Source organism: Physeter macrocephalus, chromosome 11 (assembly GCF_002837175.3).
Source record: "Physeter macrocephalus isolate SW-GA chromosome 11, ASM283717v5, whole genome shotgun sequence".
Classification (NCBI taxonomy): domain Eukaryota; kingdom Metazoa; phylum Chordata; class Mammalia; order Artiodactyla; family Physeteridae; genus Physeter; species Physeter macrocephalus.
The window spans coordinates 132,149,812-132,175,167 of NC_041224.1; the positions used below are offsets into that span (position 1 = coordinate 132,149,812).

The 25,356-nt window shown below is 38.7% G+C and overlaps 1 protein-coding gene across 2 annotated transcripts; it reads left to right on the forward strand.

Annotated features, from left to right (window-relative positions):
• Positions 1–770: 770 nt before the first annotated feature.
• On the forward strand, positions 771–3,550 carry ARF6 (ARF GTPase 6). 2 transcript variants are annotated; one of them, XM_007105708.4, is made up of 2 exons: positions 771–1,951; positions 2,052–2,537. In XM_007105708.4, exons 1-2 carry the CDS (start codon positions 1,625–1,627, stop codon positions 2,361–2,363), a joined length of 639 nt encoding a protein of 212 aa, XP_007105770.1. In that variant the 5' UTR covers positions 771–1,624; the 3' UTR covers positions 2,364–2,537. The 2 variants fall into 2 exon arrangements, with proteins under 2 accessions (XP_007105770.1, XP_028351613.1); XM_028495812.2 differs by having other exon boundaries at positions 1,663–1,951; positions 2,052–3,550.
• The last annotated feature ends 21,806 nt before the right edge of the window (positions 3,551–25,356 follow it).

Sequence of the window (25,356 nt, forward strand, 5' to 3'; positions counted from 1 at the left end):
AGAGAGCATAATTTGGGGGTTAAGAGGATCAGCTGTAGATTCACCATTTAAGCTCAACTCTGTGACTTTCAAAAAATTACTCAACCTCTTTGAACCTCAGTTTCTCCACTAACACTCAAAGCTACCTCACATGGTTGCTGTGCAGATTAAAGTAAAATATTTAAAGTCATTTAGTACAGTGTTTATGATAACAATCAATAAATAGTGACTATTTTCATTCGAGATGATACTCTTCATCTCGTTCAACAGATAAAAAAATGAAGTTTACAAAGACTGAAAGGAAAGGATTCACAGCTATAAAACGGAGGGATAACACTCTGAACCCCAATCTTCTGACTCCAAATTCTTCTTTCAGTTTTAAGACAGAGCATACATATTAAAGCAGATGGTAAGTAAATTAAATCATTGCCAGAACATTAATAACTTAAGTAAATTTACTTCAGGCTGAAGCTTGTAAGGTTATCATTTAACCAATCTACCACTATCAAACTTTCTTACATTGTGACATAAAAAGTATGTTACCTTATGTTATTACAGCATCTTCTTTAAGACAGAGCATACATATTAAAGCAGATGGTAAGTAAATTAAATCATTGCCAGAACATTAATAACTTAAGTAAATTTACTTCAGGCTGAAGCTTGTAAGGTTATCATTTAACCAATCTACCACTATCAAACTTTCTTACATTGTGACATAAAAAGTATGTTACCTTATGTTATTACAGCATCTTCTTAAAAAAAAAAAAACCACTATTTTCCTGTTTTTCCTCCCTTTGGTTTATTTACATTTCAAGCTTTCACCTTTTTTGAACTTTAAGTCTAACTTTACCACTAACCATTCAATACAAAAAGGTTGAAGTTTTCTACAAACATTATTTAACCCTCAAATGGGGTTTGCGGACAGAAAGGTCAGTGTTACACTCAGTTTACACAGGAGGTAACTCAGTAAGGTTAAATGTCCAAATCCAAGCGACAGAAGTAGTCAGTCTTTCTGATTCTAAATCCTACGCTAAGATTATATCGTCGAGGCTTCTTAAAGTTAAGAATGAGTGGCTGGGTGAGAAGCTACTACTAATCACACTAAAAGCAGATGATATTTAAATATTAAAAATGACCACCTTCTAAAAAGTTGAAAAAGCGGCAAGGCACAGGAACTTTTGATAATACTGTAATTTTTAAGAAACGTGGACTGGTCCTGACGAGGTGTGTAAGATAGGGCTCCAATGTCCAAAAGACGGGCTTCAGAGCAAACCCAAACCCAAACCCAGTAAAAGAGCCGCACTGACTGGCAGATTCCACGCGAACCACTAGCCTCCCACGTGTCTTCCAGGAAACGCACAGAGCACGAGGGATAAAAGAAGCCAAAGAAGGCTGGGGGAAAGGTAAAAACAGCGGCTAGGGCTTCCCTGGGAGACTGAGGGCACACGAAGGGTGGGGCGGGCTGGAGGGAACTCGCGGAGCATCTGGCGGGCACCGGGGTCCGAGAACAGGCCTGGAAGCAGCACAGGGGAGGCGCTCGTCAGGGGAGCGGGCGGTCCGCGGAGCTCCAACACCGTGGAGCTCCGCAGTGGATCGGCTCCTGTGGTTTGAATGGGGGCGGAGGAGGAGAGAGTGCGGAAGAGGAATGCAGAGAGTGGACGAGACGCTAGAGCAGCGACAGGTGGCCGCGGGTGAGAGTCCGAGATTCGCGGGGGTGGGGCTGGCCGCACCTGCGAGCCCTCTGAGCCGCCGTAGCCCCGCCCCTCCGCGCGTGGCGCCCCGACGCTTAGCGCGCGGGCCGCTCTCTTTACAGAGGTCGCTCTTGTCCGAACGGGCGGCCTCTGCTGCGCCTGCGTGGTCGGGAGGGGAAGTGAGGCGGTTTCCTCGGCGCCTTTTCCGGCGGCGGCGGCGGCAGAGCTGGGAGGAGGCGGTGGAGGCCGGAGGAAGCCCGCGCTCGGGGCGGCGGCTGGAGGTAACCTCATGGGCTGAGCTGGCAAGGCGGGCCCCCTCGGTCTCCGCTCTCCTCTGGGGCTCTAGCAGTAACTCCCTTCTTCCTGTCTCTGTGTCTGCAGGCAGCGCACCGAGTTCCCGCGAGGATCAATGACCTGACGGGGCGCCGGAGCCGCGCTGCCTCTCGGGTGGCCTGGGTCGGTGGTGAGCGTGGTGCTCGCGGACCGGGAGCCGGGCCGAAGGGCCGCAGTCTCCCGCGGCGGAGCGAGGAGAAGGCGGAGGAGCGGGAACCGCGGCGGCGCTCGCGCGGCGCCTGCGGGGGGAAGGGCAGTTCCGGGCCGGGCCGCGCCTCAGCAGGGCGGCGGCTCTCCCGGCGCAGACTCAGCGCCCCGGCGGCCGCGGCGACTGGAGAAATCAAGTTGTGCGGTGGGTGATGCCCGAGTGAGCGACGGGTCCGGGCCTTTCCCCCGAGGAGGTGACTCCCACGCAGGCCGCACGGGCGTCCTCGCGACTGGGAGGCTCCGTTTCGGTTTCGCGGCGGCGGCGGCGGCGGCGGCGTTGTTGGCGGAGGGGACCCGGGACACCTGAATGCCCCCGGCCCCGGCTCCTCCGACGCGATGGGGAAGGTGCTATCTAAGATCTTCGGGAACAAGGAAATGCGGATCCTCATGTTGGGCCTGGACGCAGCCGGCAAGACCACCATCCTGTACAAGTTGAAGCTGGGCCAGTCGGTGACCACCATCCCCACCGTGGGTTTCAACGTGGAGACCGTGACTTACAAAAACGTCAAGTTCAACGTGTGGGATGTGGGCGGCCAGGACAAGATCCGGCCGCTCTGGCGGCATTACTACACCGGGACCCAGGGTCTGATCTTCGTAGTGGACTGCGCCGACCGCGACCGCATCGACGAGGCCCGCCAGGAGCTGCACCGCATTATCAATGACCGGGAGATGAGGGACGCCATAATCCTCATCTTCGCCAACAAGCAGGACCTGCCCGATGCCATGAAACCCCACGAGATCCAGGAGAAACTGGGCCTGACCCGGATTCGGGACAGGAACTGGTATGTGCAGCCCTCCTGTGCCACCTCAGGGGACGGACTCTATGAGGGGCTCACATGGTTAACCTCTAACTACAAATCCTAATGAGCCTCTTCTCCGCCCATCCCCCGGAAGGAGAGAAATCAAAAACCCATTCATAGGATTATCGCCACCATCACCTCTTTCAGTTGCCACTTTCTCTTCTTTGAATTTGAACTCTGGAGTTACCGTTCTGCGGTTTGGGGGAGGGGGTTAGGGGTTTTCTTTTTTGTTTCTTTTCTTTTTTTTCTTTGCTTTGCGTTAGGATGCTCTGATCTGACTTTTGACATGAACACAAAGTGCTAGATGCTCTTGTTGACTTCCAGCAAATGGGATGGGGGAAATATAGCAGTTCTTGGTAAATTCCTTTATAATAATGGTTTGATTTTTTTATTTCGAGAGAATCTTCTTTTCCAATGTATGCTTTTTTCCTTTTTGCCCAGTTTCCTTATCACTTGCTGTAGATGGCTTATTTTGCATTCATGCAGACTGTGTTGCAAGTCTGTTTCACCTAGTAAACTGAAAATTATTGCTTAATCAAACTGCCGTTTGTCTTTTATATTTAAGGCCTTTTTCCCCCTCCCTTATGAGTTCTGCCTTTAACTTAGTAAATTCAAATGTGACCTTTTATATCTAAGACCAGTATAGTAAACAGCCCACAGTGGCAAATAATGAGTAGTATCATTGTAATATGTTCCAGTTGCACATCACTGTGTTAAACAGGTAATGTAAGAAGTTCTTTGAAATTTCATCTCTTAAGTTCTGAAACATACATCATGCATGAGTAAGGATAAAACTCAAGTTCCCCGTTACATAGCTAACTTACACTGCATAAAACTATGAAAATGTAACCTGTCAAGGACACAGATTTTTTTTTCACTGCAAAGTTAGCAACTTTGCTGTGTTTTCCCTCTTTTTTAACTTTAAAAATAGACTTTTCCAGAAAATGGAGCAATAATGGTGTATGCCACACACAGATGAAATATTTGTAGATATTTTAAGTGACTTTTGGGCAAAACTGGAATATATACTTTTACCATGTTTCAAATGTCTAAGACCAATAGTTTTTAAATTACTAGAATGTTTACTTTATTCATTAATAAAGCATTTAACAGTTCAAATTACATGCACCTTTTACCTAGTTGGAAAAAAAAATTCGTGTTTCCACATTACAGCAATTGATTAAGCTGAAGATATGTCTTTTTTTTTTAATAGATGAGTGATCCATATCTCCATTAACTAGAACACTGGAAAAGATGTTTTATGAAAAAGGTATTCTGTTTGATTAACTCACTCATGCTAATAGTCAGATATCCTGTTGGTTCAATAATACACTATCTCCTTTGAGGAAGGAAATGTGATGAATGAATGATGTGTAGACTTGAGGAATGACAAAAGGGGAAGTAGGATGCAGAGGAAGAACCTACAGATGACAATGAATGTAAACTTACTTTTCTTCAAGGGTAAGCAGTGTGCTCACTGGTGATATCCAGATCCTAACAAGATTACTTGCTTAGCTGGTTAGGACCAGTAACTAGATTATTGAGACCACTGTAATACTTTGAACCAAATGTTAATGCTCGATACAGAATTGTGTAGCAGCATCTGGTTCTTATATAGCCTTAAGGATTTATTTTAGAGATCCTCAAGGAATTAAACTTAGGGAATTAAGAAATGTAGACTGCAAAGGCAGTATACAGGAAAAGGTGGAGTGGGTCTTGTTTATGAGGGTGTCTGAAAACTAAAATTGAACGGGATATCATGGTATATGATTGGACAGTATTGGTCCTTCATGCTTTGGCCATATTGTATACTGGAGCTTTTACCAAAGATGTATGAGAAGTATAAGGCTATAGAAAGTTAACTCTTCAAAGTAAAACTCTTGACAAACATTTTACTTAAAGCAGATGAGAAGAGGTGCTATGTTGTAGGCTCCTAATGGTGCAGAGGGATTTTTGAATTCAAACGCAACTAAAGTATAAAGTTCTCAGTTTCACTTTAGTAGAAGTATCTCTAGAAATGAAGCTGACACACATCTAAGAACATTTTAGTTGCTTTTAAAATTCCCATAGCTCCATCATAAATTTAATTCCTAGTGTTTTAAACGATTACATATTAAGGTACATAAACATGGGTTATATAAATATCAATGTTATTGTAACATCCTGAAGCGACAAGCACAAAGGTATAAATGCCTAAACTGGAGGAAACTTGAAACCCTCATGTTAATTCTTAAATGTAGTATTTCTAACTTGTGACAGACAGATTGGTAGGCAGCCATTTTTTGTTTGTCTTAAAATAACTGGGGGCATAGTTAAAATTTTATACATCAAGTGATTGCTATGGAATGTTGCAGGTGAGATGTGGTTATTTTTAGTTTATTTGAAATGTCTTAACTGAAGGTGGGGGGAGGAGGGAAAGCAAATATTTGAAATTTGAAAAACCTTTTGCTAAGAAATTGTAATTTTCACTTACATTTTCTTTAAGGATATAAAAGGTTGATAATTGATGTAGTTAAATTGAATCATAACCATTGATGATCATGGGGCAGGTAATTATAGCCTGCAAAAAAAGTTACAATCTAAGAAGTTAAGAAATAAGATCCTGAAGTTTTTGTTTAATTGCATCAATTTCTGTATTTTTTGTGAATTTATAAACTGAAGTAAGTTTCAATGAGGTTAATCTTGTCTAATATAAGTAAATGAGTCTGTAGACTGTGATCTCCCCAAACTAAAAAGTACAGTACTTGGAATTGTGTTCTTTATGGTTGTAGTGTTGGTAAAGCACTAATATGCAGAAAATAAAGGAATTACACAGTGCAGTTTCTCACGTTACGTTACTCGTTTGAACTAGATTAAGTGGGACGTGTGGTGTGTTGGGCCATGTTATTCTCCAGGGATATATGGTATAAAGTAACTTAGTTTGGGAGTCACCTAGCTTTTATATGAAGAAAAAAGAGAATCTGTTTAGTTCTTATAATCCTGGCTATATAGGAGGTTTTGCCCTGATTTAGTTCCACCAAATTTAATCTGATTTTATGATAACTTAGGACACAAAAGCAGTTGGAAATTTTTTAAAAATGAAGGTTCTATAGCAGTTTTTATTATGCTGTTTTTTCAGAAATCACAACCTTAGAGTTTTTAGGGCAGAACTGTCTGTAAAGAATTGGCCTACGGGGTAGTCTTAACCCTTGACAATTGACTTTTGGATTTTAGAAAGTTTGTCTTTCAGAAACCAAGGTTGCTTGTCTGATAAGAATGGCAGAATTGTAGCCATTTAGAAAATAAAATAGTAGATGAAGAATAACTTGTTGGATAAAGGGGTTTTTAAACACATTTCCTTCCTTGTAGGCCTCCTTTCTTGTATTAGCAATTTTTGTAGTTTGATTTTAGAATATCTTAGTGTGATCTCTAGTATGATTTAACTCCCACATTAATGTTATTAATGGCTATCAAGTATCAATTTACCAGAGATAGCAGTAGAAGATATTTTACACTTTAGTGAGTTTTTATGTTTTAATATAATTTAGAAATATAGTAGCCATAATCTGAATGGTGGTGGAGCTTACTAAATTCCCAAAGTTATTTCCTCTATACCTTGCCAAATATATATATGGATTATGATACGGCAAATCTTTCCTTATAGGTAAAAATTGTAAAACCACATATAGCAATTAAAAATAACTTGTCTAATCACTGAGCCTAATGTATTTGGAGTATAATATTCAATAGAATCTAGCCTTTTGCTTTGTTTATATTGAATGGTAAAAGAAAGTAGGAAAGATTTGCAATTACAATATTATGAAATTTATAAAAACGGGAATGTTGGGAGATGGAGTGATAGAAGAGGCAGAGTAACTTTTCCCTCCCCGCTTTGCTAAACTTGAAAGTTGCCGACTAGTGAGTTGAATGGTCAGGGAATAAATACAGGTGAGGTCAAAGAGGCAGAACAGGTCTGTAGAGGGGTTTAGGACTAACAGTTGAAATTTGTTATCAAATAAGCCAAAGTAATGGTAAACTTCCAGGGAATTAGTCTAGAAATAACTTACTTTGTGGGACAGTAAGAAAATAAGTTTGAACGTTTTCCCCCTTTATTTAAAATGTTTTATGACTACTTGAAACAAAAAAAAGTATTTGTCAGTCTTCTTGAATACCTTTCCACTTGTCTTCATTTAGATATACAGTTGACCCTTGAATAACATGGGTTTGAACTATGTGGATATAAGTGGGTCCACTTACACATGGATTTTTTTTTTTCCAATAGTAAACACTACAGTATTACACAGCTTGGGGTTGGTTGAATTAGTGGATGCTGTACAACTACAAAGTTATGTGAGGATTTGGATTTTCGATTTTGCAGAGGGTCAGCGCTCCTAACCTCCGGGTTGTTCAAGGATCAACTGTATTTCCTCCATGGTATTTGTTTCATAAGCGTGAGGGTAGGTTTATTTATTGAGAGCCTACTGATGTGCCTGGCACTGTTCTAGGGACAGGAGATATATCAGTGAAAAAAAAATCTGCCTTCATGGAACTTATATTGGTGTTGGGGGGTGGGAGTGAGAAATAAAAACATGTTAGGTGATATACTATGTATTACATAGTATGTTATATATATAGGGAGACTGGTAGACATGTATTCAGAGAAGTCCTCATTGAGAAGGTAACATTTGAGCCCATTTGAGGGAAGAAAAGTTAGTATCAGTGGAATTGATATAGTAACAAAAAGATAATATGTATAGTGTAAAGCTGGGGTGGGGAAACTGTGGCCAAGGGCAAATCTGGCTACACTTTTTTTTTTTTTTAAAGTCTTTATTGAATTTGTTACAATATTGCTTCTGTTTTGGTTTTTTGGCCCTGAGGCATGTGGGATGTGGGATCTTAGCTCGCCAACCAGGGATCGAACCTGCACCCCCTGCATTGGACCTGCACCCCCTGCATTGGAAGGTGAAGTCGTAATCACTGGACCGCCAGGAAAGTCCCTACACTTGTTTTTATAGGGACTAAGCTAAGAATGGTTTTTTACATTTTAAAGGATTTTAAAACACTGCTCAAGAAAACAACTGTGATTATGTGACAGAGACAGTATTTATCGTGAAAAGCCTGAAATATTTACTTATCTGGCCATGGATTGAAAATGTTTCTTGACTCCAGATCTAAAGCCCAATTTTTATTTATTTATTTTGGCCACACCAGGCAGCTTGCAGGATCTTAGTCCTCCAACCAGGGATTGAACCTACGCCCTTGGCAGTGAACACTGGACCTCCAGGGAATGCCTTACCACGTTTGAACAGTTAGTGAGCTTTGAGACTTATATTTGAGTAGTCTAACCTGGATTTTTTTTCCCCTAGATAAGTTTAAATATGTGAAATCAGTAGTTTTTCAGTATCAGTTTTAACATTCTTAAAAACTTTGTGAATAATTTCATTAAAAGTGTTTCCTTTATTTTTATGGTGGTTTTACTGGTCTTTGGATATAAGTTAAAACATGCTTTTCTGTTCAAAGTGCCCTTTCCTCCAGAGAACCTAGATTAGTTTGGAATAGTTTCAGGTAACATCATTGAACTGTGGCTTTTATTCAGTTGGTACTACTGTAATCAAGGCCTGAATCCAGTACTTTTTATTATGAAACTTTGTAAGATGAAGTGTTTTATTGAATTGGAAACTAATATGATGCGTGATGTTTGGTTTCTTCTTGTATTATTCCTCTAACCAATATAAACTAGGGAAAATAATTTACTGCACACATGAATTACTTCTTGCATAGAGAGTTGTCCTATATTACTTACATAGTAGGATTTGGGAATCCATAACTATCTTAAAAGAGAAGCTAAAACTAATTAGTTATGGAAGTAAGTTTTATGGAGGACATTTACAAGTGAGCTTTAAAAAATAAAAATAATTCTTGTTCATAGAAAGATTTATGTGAAACGGATTATTCTGTTTCCAATTACATCTGAATAGACTGGCCTGAGAAGGTGATAGCATGAGAGGGCAAAAAACAAATTTGTTAAAGGAGTTATAGAAGCAAGGATCTGGACCTTTGAAGTTTATTCTAATATGGCAAACCAAAGTGCTTTCTCTCCATATCTTTTTATTTCTAGAAGTTAGTTTTGTGAACAAGTCCTAGGTTGGATCTAGGTGAGCCTGAAGAGATCAAATTGGGAAACATTCTAAGAATAATAAGAATTAGCATTTTTTGAATGTTTGCCATGTGCCAGGCATTGTTCTAAGTATTTCATGCATATTTTCTTAATCCTCACAACACCTTGGAAGAAAGGGCTCCCGTTTTATAGTTGAGAAAACTGAGACTTAGAGAGGTGTATGTTAATAAGTAGCAGAGCCAGACTTTGGACTCAGGTAGTCTGTACTATACTGGGACTGTGACCAAGGTGAACCATTGGTTAATAATGTACTTAAAATTTTGTGTGGTTTGTTTACAAAAGGCTTACTCTGAGTAATAGCCCAAATTTTCTTATTCAATCATCAACAGATTTTGAGTCCCTGTATAATTTGAGTCTTTCTGTGTAGTGGAGAACATGATATTGTATTAGACTTCACTTGAGAACATTTTTTTTTTCCTGTAAAAATGACATGTGACTCTCTGATAGATTGTGAATTTTACAGATCATTGTGAAAAATAGGAGAAGTTTTCACTGAGCTGATTATTTGTATGGTTATATATAGACTCCTTTTAAGAAAGTTTTAGAAAATTCAGAGTGCACAATTTAAATTGTCTCTACCTGATAAATTCATAACTATAGACCTTTCAGTTATTGTTTAATAAGTGAATTTTTTGCTTTTTAGATCTCATTACAGCTCACTTTTTTGTAAGTGACAGCAAGAGCCTAGAGTCCAGGGTTAGCAAGGGTGTTTTAATCATGTATTTTGTAATTTAAGCTGGGACTTAAGGATAAAAGTTGATAATTTTGGTAAAATGCAAAATGCCTTATTTAACAATCCTATTTTATTTCTCAGTAATTTCTATATGAGGTGAAATTTAAGGCTAGGTAAGACATACATATGAAATGTTCAAAGTAAGTAATCAAGTCTATCAAATACTAGACTTAGAAGAGAGATATATTGTAGAGTGGAGTGGGCTGGAGGAGATCAGTGGGAATTGAATTGGATGAACCTACAAAGTCAGAGGAATAACAGTATTACTACTTAACTGCATGCGCATTATGTGCTAGGCACCGTTTTAAGTGCATGCATGCATTATCTCATTTAAAATGTGTGAGCAAGGGTAGTGATCTACGTATAGTATTTGGGAGATAGAGAATAGACTTGTCTGACTAGGGTTGCCAGATTTAGCAAATAAAAATACAGAGCACCCAGTTAAATTTCAATTTCATGTAAACATTAATTTTTCAGGACAGGTATATCCCAAACAGTAGACTAAAATTGTTGTTTATCTGAAATTCCAATTCAACTGGGTGACCTATATTTTATCTGCCATCCTATGTCTGACTGGAGTGGTAGGAGAGGAGGTAAGTTTCAAAATGGAAATTAAAAATGGAATATTTAGAATGCCTCAAGAACTAGACCAAGTAGTTTGGATATTATTTTCTGTATCATGGAAGCCACTGAATTTTAAAAATATTTGTATAGCGGGAGGTAGTCATAGTGTTTAGGAATATTAATCTAGTAGCTTTGTACAGAATTATGTATCAGGGTCATGGATAGAGGTTGGAAGAAAGAAGGCCTTTCAAGAGACTGTTAATTCAGTTGAGAGAACAAAGACCAAGTATAGCATTAAAGAAAATGAGAAACAAAAAAATAAAAGAAAATAAATTTTTTTTTTTTTTGCTGCTTTGGGTCTTCATTGCTACACTTTCTCTAGTTGCGGCGAGTGGGGGCTACTTTTTGTTGTGGTGCACGGGCTTCTCATTGTGGTGGCTTCTCTTGTTGCAGAGCACGGGCTCTAGGAGCGGGGGCTTTAGTAGTTGCAACACGTGGGCTCAGTAGTTCCAGTGCGTGGGCTCAGTAGTTGTGGCTCGCAGGCTCTAGAGCATAGGCTCAGTAGTTGTGGCGCACAGGCTTAGTTGCTCCACGGCATGTGGGATCTTCCCGGACCAGGGATAGAACCCATGTCCCCTGCATTGGCAGGCGGATTCTTAACCACTGCGCCACCAGGGAAGTCCCAGAAGAAAATATTTTAAAAGAAAAAAATGAGAAACAGTGAGATAAAATAAAAGTGGTGGACATACATTAATGTGGAAGGAGAAAGAATTCAAGATTGTGATCCTTAATTTTTATGTAAAAGATAATGGTAGCACCACTGATAGAAAGAAACCAGGATATATAGCAGCTTTGAATAGAAACACTTGGTTAACTGGGTAAGGTATCTCATTTGCAATCTTGAAAAGAGATTGAATCTGTTAATACTCTCTTTTGTAACTATTCTCTTAGAGCAGTGCTGTCCAATATATATATATATATATATTGCAAGGCACATATGTAATTTAAAATATTTAATATGTAATTTAAAACATAGTCACATTTTAAAAAGTAAAAATAAACAGGTGAAATCAGTTTTAATAATATTTTTTTAACCCAATGTATCAAATATATTATTTCGGGCTTCCCTGGTGGTGCAGTGGTTGCGAGTCCGCCTGCCGATGCAGGGGACACACGGGTTCGTGCCCCGGTCTGGGAAAATCCCACATGCCGCAGAGCGGCTGGGCCCGTGAGCCATGGCCGCTGAGCCTGAGCATCCGGAGCCTGTGCTCCGCAACGGGAGAGGCCACAACAGTGAGAGGCCCACGTACCGCAAAAAAAAAAAAAAAAAAAAAAAATATATATATATATATATATATAATTTCAATGTCACCGGTATAAAATAATTATTAATGAGATATTTCACATTCTTTGTTTCACACAAAATCTTCAAAATCCAAGTGTATACAAAATTATATATCTAAAGCACATCTCAATTAGGACTAGGCACATTCCAGTGCTCAATAACTTCATGTGGTTAGTGGCTATCATACTGGACAGTTTGTTTTTAGAGGATGGTCATTTCTTCCTGATACCATGCCTACAATTTCAGTAACTGCATTAGAGGATACCAGTTAAGATCATTGAGATATGATGAACTTTTTAGGTCAGGGATTGCCAAACTATGATCTGTGAGCCAAATCTGGCCCACTGCCTGTTTTTGTAAATGAAGTTTTATTGGAACGTAATCATGGTCATTTATTTGTGTGCAGTCTATGGCTGCTTTTGCACAGTGACAGCAGGGTTAAATAGTTAGGATAGAGACCATATGGCCCACAAAGCCTAAAACGTTTACTATCTGGTCCTTTACAGAAGTTTGCCAACATCTTTCTAGGTCCCATACTAAAGTTCCAAGAATAAAACCCATACTTTATACATTTAAATGAGTTTTCAGACAGAAATAATATTGAAACAGTTAAAAGATAATGTATATGTTGATTCATTTATTCACCAAGCATTCATCTACTAGGTTCCAGACATGGCACTAGGCCCCATAGCAGGAATAAATAAATGTCCTTAATCTTCAAGAAGGTCACAGTCTAGTTGAAAAATAGAGACATGTACACAGATAATTACAAAGATGTGCTATAATAGACGGTGCATTGACTGCACACCAGTGAGTCACCTTCCTCTGACTGGGGAATGGAAGGCTTCAGAAGAAGAGGACCATCTGAGGTCAGTTTTAAAGGATGAGTAGGAATTATTCAGATAAACAAGAGGTGGTTGACATTTGAGGCAGAACAGTTATGTGCAAAAGCCAGAAAGTGTTAACATAGCACCACCAGGAATTTACGGTTTATTATGCCTGGAGTTTAGGGTGGACTGGTGTGAGATGAAGATAGAAAGATGATGAGGGGCTGGATCATGAAGTGCCTTTGGTTTTTTAAGGACTTTGGATCCTATAATTTGGGTACTAGGAAACCTTGTGGGATTTTTAAGCATGAAATTGCATGAGATTTACACTTTAGGGAGCTCACCAAATACTGTGTAAAGGATGACTATAAAGATCCTAGGCAGGAAACCTACTGTATAGACAAGATGAGATAGAATTCCCTAGTTGAAGCAATGGGTATGGTGGTGGAGAGGAGAGGATACATTTGAGAAATACTTTAATGATTTTGCGAAGTATGTTCTGTGGCACACTTATCACAGAAGATAATCCTTGGAAAAAAGGCTGCCAAGCTATTTGAGAAATGCTTCATATTGTATCTGCATTTGGGATTCACAAGGCACTTTAGCAGTATGTTGAAGATTCTTAGAAGTCCTGCCTTAACCCAGCATTTCCCAAACTCATTTGATCACCAAACCCTAATATTTAAACAAACAAACAAACCAATAAGGGTTCCAAGGACTATGGTTTGGGAAACACTATTTTAGAGACAGAATAAACAAGTTTGGGCCAACCGAATGAGAGGGAACAAGCGGGAAAGTCTGCATGAGTGACTGCTAATGAAGGTTATAATTATACAAACATAGAGGGAAAAGAGCAAGTTTAAGGGGAGGAAGGAGATGACATACCCAGTTTTGACAGCAAGTTTTAGACACCTATGGCATGAACGTTTACATGGAGATATTCAGTCTATATCCAGATAGGACATCTAGTCTACAGGTAGAGGTTTAGAAGTTAGCTTGTAAATGGCTTTTGAAACCATAGATGCTAGTGAGATTTTCTGGGAGTGAGAAGAATAAAGGGCAGAGGATGGAACACCTCCCTGGGGAACACCAATGTTTAAGGGGTGGGTAGAAGAAGAGGGTGTTAACAGAGAAGACTGAGAAGGCAAGGAACAGAATATCAGTGATGTCATATCCTCCAGGGAGATCGAGAAAGCTGAAGTACAAAATAAGTTCTTTGGAATTGACATTAGAAAGTCATTAAGATCTTCCTTAGATAAGTTTGAGAGAAATGGTCAGAAACTAGTTTGTAACAAAAAAGACAGGAGGTAGTAGAGAAGCTGTTGATAGAAGTGGTCCGAAAAATGAGATGAAGGGATGATAACACTTTAATACAAGAGGGTCATTTAATTTTCAAAACATTATTCAGATAAGTAGGTATTTATTATTGAGGGTGGAGTGGGGAATGAAGAACATGTGCTCCCTACCACCCATTTCCTAGAGGGAAAGGAAAATTGAAAAAAAGAATCCATTTGAAAAATGTTCATCTTAATTCCTTTAAGCTACATTTTCTTTTTTTTTTTTTTGCTTAGTTAGACCTCTCTTCTTGGAAATGCCTACAGTGACCATGCCCAAATAATTCTAGTTCCACTATAATTAAAGATGTGATGGTGGCACCCCTATCTCACAAATGTGGAAAATAAGCCATGGTGGCTATGACCTGTCCAGTAAATCACAGCAATTAGTGATATGGCTGAGACTAGACACAAAAGTTATTTGTATTTATCAATCATATAGCCATGGACTGAAATTTAAAAGAATTTCTAAAATGCAGGCATCATGATTAACCTAATCCCAGAGTTACCAATATACTATGAAACTTCTCTTAAGATTTGCAAACTGACACAATACTTTCTGTCAGCAACAGTTCAGGATATTTCTTCCGCAGTGACTTAGGAGTTAGAGGGGGAAATTCTACAAGATGACAAAGTGGTGTATAGTATTAAATAATAGCATATGTTATTGAATAATGTGTGTCTGCCAGTGTGCTGCAGGCTTTAAATGTTACCCTCACAACAGACTAGCAAAATAGGTGGTATTATCTCTCATTTTACAGGTAAGAAACTTAATGGACAAAATTTAAGTAATTTGTCCATGATACCACAGCTATTAAATGGGAGAGCCGATAATTCATACCCAAGTCTTACTGACCTCAAAGCAACAGCCTTTAGGAAGGGAAGGTTCTAACAAACTGCAATAAAAAAATTTTGTTTTAACATGGAACCCAGTAAGACATGGTGGGAGTGATCCAGGAGATCTGTCTGTCATTAAGCCAATTTATCAGGTGATTGTGGGTGCTTCTGGGGACAAAGCAATATTTTGGAGGGACAGGGACTTGTTTGAAGTGTATGAGGAAGGTGCTTCCCTCCAGTGAATGGAAGAGTTGGCAATTTTAAATAACTCCCAAACATTCTTCTTTATATATCCACTAGCACCTGAGGGCCTGGTTGACAAGGAAGGCTTTGGGGTAGGGGGTGGGGCACAGATGGTGAGGAGGAAGAGGCATGCTTCTCTATCTTGCTTTAGATAAGGTGACATCAACTTCGTTTGAACCATATCTCTATATGCCCTCAATTAGGGGATGGTTTGCAAGCTGTTCTTTTTTTTTTTTTAACATCTTTATTGGAGTATAATTGCTTTACAGTGTTGTGTTAGTTTCTGCTGTATTTAACAAAGTGAATCAGCTATATGTTTACATATATCCCCATATCCCTTCCCTCTTTCATCTCCCTCCCACCCTCCCTATCCTACCCCTCTAGGTGGTCACAAAGCACCAAGCTGATCTCCCTGTGCTATGCATGCAAGCTGTTCTTTTTCAACAGCAGCATCAGTACACATGGTTTCTGAGCTCTGTTGTAGCTGGCTAGATACCATCTTGCCCTTACTTGGAGAGGATGAGCTGGATGTATTCTGTTTTGGGCGTGTGTAGACGTGCCTTTGGTGCATTCATGTTTAATTCTCTTCATTTGTCTTTGTGGGTCTGGACTTTGCGTTAGGTAAGCTCATGAACATATTCATAAGGAACTCAACATTTGAGGTATATAAATATTTAAAGAATACATGGAAAAACAAAATGAAGCACAAGCTTATTTTCAAAGGGTTGTGCGGGGTAGCAGAAAGATACGCATTTTAATGAAATCATTTTTGTGCCAGTGACATTTCTAAGAAGTGGAAAAAACACCTCTGAATTTTTTCAGAAACTTTTGGAAAAATCCACATAGCATGTTTGAGTTTGAGTCACTGTTAATTGAATTATATAATAGGAGTTCAATATCAAACATGTATAAAAGCTTGTAGAAAGACTTAGTTTATTTCAAAGATTATGATGTGGTAGCACAGGAAAGCTAGCTCTATAGTGTCAGAGGTTTATTTCCACCCTGTACTGCGTTAAAATTGAAAAGGGGAGGGGAAGGCAAGGCAGTGTTAAAGCCAGGAGGTTGAATCATCTAAGGAAATGAGTCAGTGGCTATGAACCATAACTTTCCTTTTTCTGAGGCTTTGACTTTGAGAAGTTAATGTTGAATTATTTTAAAAAATATTCTTCCTTGCTATACGTAAATTTAAAATACAAGCTTTTTTAAAAACAAGAGCTCTTTATATTAGTATTTGGGATTCATTCATTTTTTTCAACACATATTTAGGGATATTAAAAGTAGTAGTTATATACTTCAAACTAAGAAAATATGTAGTGATCTGGTAGTATGGCATTGTGTCAGTATCTTTGTATTTATATTTAGCTCTAGGTAACCAATAGTGATTCTTAATCAACTTTTAAAACAAGATTTTTAAGGTTAATAACTGGTGACTCATTTATAGACTTAACAGGACAAACCTGGGAAGCTGGTAGCTATTGACACATAGTATTTCTATTTGATACACTTGAGTTTTTTCATAAGCCATGAATTACTTCCTAGGACCCTTGAGCCTACAGCTGAAATGAACACATTGCATTATGGCTTATTTTTGAAATTTAAAAAATCTGAGCTGTAATTATCAAGTTTGGGGGTAAAGATAAGTAGGTATCACAAAGTAAACACTAGTATTGGTATATGAAAATTTCTCACCCTTTTGTGTTTGCTTGCTTATCTTTATGATTTGAATTCTTTTTAGAAGATTGAATTGCATTTTTTATTCTCTCCAATTCATAGATAATATTGATTTAAGGTAATGAATGAAGGCATTTCATACAGGAACCTAGTATTTAGAAAACTACTTGAGGAATCTTAAGTCTTATTTTTTGTCATTGAGACAAACTTGAGTTATAGAAGAAAAATTAAATTTTTATTCTTTTTTTTTACTTAGAGACATCTTGGAGAAAATATTTTAAATAAATGCTAACAGGTACTCTTTTATTATTTGTTAGAAATTTCACTGAATGGAGTATAGTTTTTATTTTATTTTTTTAAATTAAAAAAATTTTATTTACTTCTTTTTGGAGTATAGACTAACATGGCAAATTTTCTAAATTACATCCTGGGTAACTAATCTTCCTGTATGGTATGTATGGTTATTAGTATATTTATTGTTTCTATATGCTTAGACATGTTAATATTTCTTTTTCCACACCTATGGCAATTTCTAGGCTGTGGTAGTTTTCTTTTTGTTTGTTTGTTTTTGTTTGTTTGTTTCTTGATGCACATCCCATCCTAATAAAACCTAAAGTATGTTGCCTACTGGTACACCTCAGAGTGCATGTTGCTTTCCAGATCATCAAAATAGTGACTTAGGAAACTGTGTGACTTTTGGATTCTGGATTACAGTGTTAGACGTACTAGTGGAATTAGGCTCTGGAAACATCCTGTGTATATGTTGTGAATACCATTCATAGCATGAAGGGAGGACTGAAGGTGGAAGAGATGCTCCTCTCCTCAAATAGGTTATATAAGACAACTCCTACCTTTTCACAGGCATTTTTAGGACAGGGTAGATTTGGGGAAAGAGCATAGGCTTTTGAGTCAGACAGACCCAGGTTTGCATCCCAGCCCTGCTACTCAGTAGCTAAGTGACACTGGAAAACTTATCTCTTTGTCTGTTTCCTTTTCTAAACATGGGACTGGCAATGTTCCCCCAGCAGGATTTTATCATTAAAAGTGGTAATTTAGGAGAAAGTCTCTAGCATAACATCTGGCATGGTAAGCACTCAGTAGATGTTAGCTCTATTTTCCCTTTTCCCTCTAATTTAATAATTAAAAAATTAAAACAGAAATAAAATTCAAAATTTATGCTAGCATCATCGAAATACTTAAAGACGAAATTATGTGACTAGGATTTGTATTAAAATAACTTGGGAGACTTCCCTGGTGGTGCAGTGGTTAAGAATCCGCCTGCCAATGCAGGGGATACGGGTTTGAGCCCTGGTCTGGGAAGATCCCACATGCCACGGAGCCACAACTACTGAAGCCCACATGCCTAGAGCCTGTGCTCCGCAACAAGAGAAGCCACCAGAATGAGAAGTCCGCGCACCGCAGCAAAGAGTAGCCCCTGCTCGCCACAACTAGAGAAAGCCCGCGCGCAGCAACGAAGACCCAACGCAGCCAAAAATAAATAAATAAATAAATTTTAAAAATAAAATAAAATAACCTGGGAGTGGGGAGTGGGTTTATAGGTGAAAGCATATTGACCATCAGTTGGTAATTGTTGAAGCTGAGTGAATGGGTCCATGGGTGTTCATCATTGGTATGTTTGCAATTATCCATAATAAAATGTTTAAAAAATTATGCTATACGTAAAAAAATAGTCAGCGAGCAAAGACTTTCTCAAGGTGCTGAGGAGGCAACTGTTTGTTGTACCTTTTTAAAGATGATGATTGAGAATAGGCATTATTGATTTATGAATGGTGGTAGTTTTTCCCTTTCAACTACGCAAAATGTGTAGCCCCCAATTCTTTGCCTAAGAGGAAGCAGTGTCAAGAGGGAAGTCTGAAAATATCCTGAAGAGGTTTAAATGCTTTTGTCTAATTATCTGAGTCACTCTTCAGGGTGGAGGTTCTGTGGCATGGCTCTCAGCCAACATAATTTTCAGCTGGAAAAAAAGAGTAGTTGGGCCAGGAAACACAGTGACAAAAATGACTGCTATGACATTAAAACCAGCTTTATATGCAGACATTTTCTCTGTTATCTCAGGATAATAATGGATATGTAACAGTGTTTCCTCTTCTGCACCATATTAAATATTCTAAGAATGAATGTATACCGAGTTACAAACATAATAGAAAAAATTCCAGAGAGTGAACAAGTGTGGACCACTTAGTCATATCGATGTGGCTCTTCTGTACAACACTGAGATGTAGAAGAAAAAAAAAGTATAACTGTTTTGTGTTTAATGATTGATTCAAGGCACATTCATTACTGCAGAAAGCTAAAGATCTACTTTTTAAAAATCTCCTCAAATCTTTTGGGGTGAATCCTAAAGACTAATGTATTTGAGAAATACAGAATCGCTGTTCATATACTTAAACAATTGGCATTCATAATATAGAAATATAATTAGATTAATGTTCTTAGTATTCCAATCAATTTGATGTTCTTGATTATTAATTAAAGACTTACTTTTAAAGAACAAAATTAGAAGTCAAGTGCCAATTTAGAGAGAACAGGGACTTTCACTTTTCTGTTATGCATTTATAAAGTAATTGTTTATTTCTTAAAGCTTTCCCTGAGGATGTTGGTATTCTTACCATAACCTGGTATAGTAAATTTATATTTAAATTACTTTCCGTAAAGTCTCAATTCAGGAATTATGACCGTTCAACAATGACAACCTCTCTGTAGAATATCACTATGAAAGAGGTATAAGCCAAGTGCCATGGGCACCCAAAGTGTTGGGGGTAGTGAGGGAAGGAGAAGGCCAGGGAAGGAAGAAACATGGAAGGGAGCTAACATTTATTGGAAATTTACTATTGTGGGTACCACGTTTCTATTGTTGTTGTTGTTGTTTTGTTTTGTTTTTTGCGGTACGCGGGCCTCTCACTGTTGTGGCCTCTCCCGCTGCGGAGCACAGGCTCCGGACGCGCAGGCTCAGCGGCCATGGCTCACGGGCCCAGCCGCTCCGTGGCACGTGGGATCCTCCCGAACCGGGGCATGAACCCGTGTCCCCTGCATCGGCAGGCGGATTCTCAACCACTGCGCCACCAGGGAAGCCCCGACCACGTTTTTAAATGTACTTTATTTGCCTTGCAAGAACTGCTTGAAGTTACTGGAAATTAACAGCAGTCGCTCCAGAGTCAGAGTGCCTGGATTCCCACCCTGGCAAGTAATAGCGCATACTACTATGCGACCTTGGGCCGAATTGCATAGGACATAATCATACTAAAAAAATTTATTTTTTTATCCGAAATTTAAATTTCCTGGAGTGTCCTTTATTTTATCTGACAATCATACCACAGGGGATTAAATTAGTAAAATCTTAGAAATTACCTAGAACCATACAGGTGCATGTCAGTACTTAATAAATATTAGTCTTTACTTTTGGAATTATCCCATTTTATAAATGATGGGAAACTCAGGTTAAATAATTTGCATTTTGCTCTATAGATAAGAAGTAGTTTATCTGGAATGTAAAATGCTGCAGCCACTTTGGTAAGACAGTTTGGCAGTTCCTCAAAATGGTAAACATAGAGTTACCATGTGACCTGGCTACTAAATCCAGCCCACACTGTAGAGGAGCAAATTAAACAGGGGTGTAAATACCAGGAGGTGGGGAACATTGAGGACCTCCCTAGCAGATGCCTATCACAGCATGGAATGGTCATCTGTCCAAATCAGAACAGAGAATACTTCAGTACTCTACTGTGAGGGGTCACCCATCTCCTTTTAGAGGGAAAGCAAAATGTTAATATATAAGAATTCGATAACTTAGAACTCTCTTTTTAGTTGCAGTAAAGGAGAACTAAATACTTAACAGAATAACTTAAACACATTGCTATTGAAGAACTGAAACTCTCCCTTTAACTAATGTGTCTTGATTGTTGGTTCTCCTAGACTCCGTGAACTTCAGAGAGAATAACTTCTGCAAAAGGCTGTAATTGGTGGAAGATATGTGTGTCTACATATCTTAGCTGACTGTTTATTAGATTCATGTTGGAACTATCAAGTAAATGTTAATTTTTGTGCATAAAAAGACACATTAATTTATTAGCTATTAAGGGTACCTTATTGTTTGAAAATAAATAATGGGAGCATGCCATGTATATCAATTTGGAATTTTTTTCTGCAGCAAAAAACAACAAACAAACAAAGACAGGCAACTGTAGCCTAAACAATTAAGGGCTTATTTTCTCATATAGTTTAAGTCTAGAGGTAGGCAATCCTGGCCTGGTGTGGCCTAGGGATGGAATCAAGGACCTCACAATCTGTGTTTTACCAGGCTGTGATACTAAACGGACTGACTTGTTTGTTTATGATCCCGTGATGGTTGCTGCAGTTCTGGGTACCTGTGCCCATTTTTAAGGCAAGAAGGAGAAGGGAGCAGTACTGTTGGCTAGAACCGTGTCACGTGGTCTCTCCTAGTTCCAAAGGAGGCTCGGAAAACAAGCACTGAACTTTTCCAGCCTCTCTAGTGGAAGAAGACAAGGATGAAACAGGTTGAGAATGGGTTTTGAGTTAGCTTTATCAAAGGGAAATGGTCAAAAAGTTGAGAAATACTACTTGAAATGTTCAACAGGATTTGGATAAGCTGAGAAGAGGAAATTACAGATTAGGGGTACAGCATGAACCAAGGATGGAATGAACCCTGGGGGTTGGTTCCCAGGACACTGGGGAGCCCTGTAAGGTGGAGAATAATGTTGAGAAGTGATGGAAATTGAGTGTGGAGCTTGGCTTGGCTGTAGTGATGAATGGGGCACCTCTAAAGGGTTTTGAGCAGAGGAATAATATATGAAGAAAGGGATGAGAAATATTTGGCAATATGAATTATAAGGAAGTGAGCTGGGAGGTAAGGGAGCCAGGAAACTGCTGTGATAACACAGTTGTGAAATGCCAATTCCTAAGGTTGAAACATATCTAATTCCAATATTTAACCATTTTTGACAGACAATACCATTAGATTCATGCAAGTTGGTGGCCATGGTTGTGATGTCCAAATGGAAAAGTCTGGTAATAAATGACTGTAGAGAACATAGATTTTCTAAGAGTAGAGTGTCGGAGAAAAAAATGTGAATATCTAGATAAAAGTAGATACTTTCCATCCTATATTTCCTGGATGATTTCATTTCTTTTCATTGCTGAAGCTGTCACTTGCTGATGGCTTTAACCCCCATATTTATTTCTAAGCTCCACATTCTTATATTCAACTGTTCACAGGGTATCTGCCCTCAGATATCCCAGTGGACTCTTCCAACTCACCATGTCAAAATAGATACGTTTTTTCTTCGTTTCCTTTGCCTCATCTCTCTCATACTTGCCTCAGATTCTTTGTCTCATTTAGTGATATTACATCCAACCAGCTGATTATGCTAAACACTTGCCTTTGATTGATTCCTCTCTTTACCCCCTACATTCTTTCTTATAGAGCTGATCAATGCTCGAATCCACCGTTCCTCTCCATCTCCCACTCTGCCATTCTGTTAGTTTAGGCTTCCATCATTCCTCACCTGGATTATTGAATTGCTTTTTACCTGCTTGGGTCTTAGAAAAGGAACATCCAGATTGCTACCAAAGGGATTGTTTTAAAATACAGATATGACCTTGTCTCTTTCTTGCTTAACCCCTTTTAATGGCTTTCAATACATAATGCATAAAATTGAAACTTATTACCAGGGCTTAGAAGAACTCTCCATAGCACTCACTTTATCTCCAGCCTCACTTCCTTCTACCTTCTTGAGCTCCCCTAAGTTCTTCACACCAAACTTCTTGTCCTTTTCCAAACATGCTATGCTGTGTCTTTGCATTCATTGTCTCCTTAGCTTGAAATTCTCATATCCACCTTTGAATATTTTGGTCATTCTTTAACAATATCTCCTTCTGTGAAAACTTCTCAGATGTCAGTCACGCCCTTCTTTCTGCTCCCATGATTCGCATTAACCTTTAGTGGAGCACTTACAACGTTATATTGTTGTTACTCAAGTGTTTTTCTCTGGTTCGTGGACAATGTGTTCTTGGTGTGTCCTGGTGTATAGTATAGTTGGTGCTCAATACGTGTTCGGTGCATTGCCATGGATGTGGATAAACTGTCCCCAGGAGAAAGTTTAGGATGGGGCACCAAGGACCAATCCAAAGAGAATGCCCAAACTTAGAGGATGGGGAAGAAAACAACAAACGGAGGATCCATCAGTGAGACTAGGCAAGAACCGTGCATTTACCATGTTATAGAGCACTGCACTGGTGTAAGGAAGTATGCTGGCATGTTAAGCTAACAATATGTTTGTTTTGGCTTAGCTTTGTCTCCAGGTTACATCCAGTCCAGATAGCTAAAGCTAACGCTAAAGCAGAACTTTTCTCTGTTGCCTTGATTTGTAGTTTCAAAACAACTCTTATAAGTACTGTCCTCTTTTCTTACAGATACTCAACCTATAGGTTTCTGTACTGAAGTATGAATTAATTTTAATTTGGTGAGGAGACATACAGAGGGAAAATGTATGAATCTAAAATTCCCAAAGATAAGTTCCTTCCTAGGCCTTCACCAAGTTGACACAGCCCCTCCCTCATGTTTTGAAATCATACACACTTTCTGGGGATGTTATTGTCCATGCTCACTGTTGGTCTCCTGGCTAATCTCAGCTCCCAGAAAATGAAAGCGAGTACCAAACATGGTGTTCAGTCTCTTCTTATGCTCACCAACCGCAGAAGTGACATTATTATATAGCAATCTAGAGGCAAAACTAACAACAACTATGCTCCAAATATTAATGCCCAATTGTTTGTAACCTAGTGCTTACACTCCACTATATGTAAAAAAAAAAATCCTTGCTTTTTTGTGTGTGATTTTGTGGTCTCTTGATTCACTAAAATATGCATACTACAGCAATACCCACATTGAATGAATGTTTACTTAGTCGTCCTATTCCACCTGTTATTTAGGTGATCACTATGTCCATATATTCTGTTCTGTGTTTCATTTTTCACTTCCTATGGCCTTGACTCCTGAGATTTGCCATATTCCTAATCCTCTATTCCTCTTGGGTCTGTGCCATATGTGTTCGATTATTTCCTAATCCAATTTTCCAAGTCATAGCCTCATCAAACTGCTTCTTCTTTCACTAGCCTGTCTTACTGCCAACATCTGCTCTTGATCAACTGCCAAACTACTCACAGTAGATCCTGGCTTATTTAATGTGCCCAAAGTCACCCTCTTGAATTTTTTTCTTAATTTTTTTTCATTCTTTCAAATTTTCCTCTTTGAATTTTACCTTCTCTAGTCTCTCATTAAGGCTTTAAAATTATGAAAGTGAGCCATGGATGAAAAATTTGGAAAATACAAAAACAATGGGAGGCAGAGAGGAAAATAATCTCTAGTTTCACCACCCAAAGAAAACTACTAAAATAGATATTTCTAGTATTTTTCAATTTTTTCTTAGTATGAAAATATATTTCCCCATGTTATAAACTCTTAAACATAATTTGTAAGGGTACTATGTGTTCTACTTTTAAGATTACAATGTCATTTTTTTCTGTTAGAATACTGACTTAAAAAAAAAAAAAAGACCACTGACATAATACCAAATTGCTTTGTAAGAGGATTAAACCAATTTATTTTCCCCAAAATAGTATGTTAGTGCCAATAACCTTGCATTTTCCCCAGAAATTGATTATTATTACACTAACTTGATAGGCAAAATTTTCTCTTTAAAGGTTATCAAAAGCCCTGAAAACCAGCACCAATGAACTCTAATAGCTCAGAGTCAGAATTTAGGAGTTAAAGGAGCTATGGAAATCATCTAGTCCAGTTTCCTCATCATTCAAATGAAGAAAAGGATCTCCAATTGATTTGCCCAATGTCATAGGCAAATGATAGAGTTGGGGCTAGAGTTTAGGTTTCTTGAGATGAGGATCATTTTTTCCCATTCTGTTCCTTAAAGTGGTACTGCTTTGAATACAGTTTATAGGATGTTTGATATTGCTTTGAATACAGTTTATAGGATGGATTAGCATACAAGAAACTTTTATAGTTGTTCCCCGCCACCCTAAATTTCCAGGAGTAGTTTATCACTTAGAATTGTTCGGCTATAAATAAAAAGTTACCCAAGTAACATTGGCTTAAACTCATCTTACATAACAAGAATTGTGATATATTTGTAACTTAATGCTGCATAACAAATCATCCCTAAAACTTCATGGATTAAACAATAATATATATATATGTTTAACATCTTTATTGGAGCATAATTGCTTTACATTGTTGTGTTAGTTGCTGCTGTATGACAAAGTGAATCAGTTATACGTATACATATATCTCCATATCCCCTCCCCCTTGCATCTGCCTCCCACCCTCCCTCTCCCACCCCTCTAGGTGGTTACAAAGCACCGAGCTGATCTCCCTGTGCTATGCTATGTGGCTGCTTTTCACTAGCTATCTATTTTACATTTAGTAGTGTATATATGTCAATGACACTCTCTCACTTTGTCTCAGTTTAACCTTCCCCCTCCCTGTGTCCTCAAGTCCATTCTCTATGTCTACATCTTTATTCCTGTTCTGCCCCTAGGTTCTTCAGAACCATTTTTTTTTAGATTCCATACATATGTGTTA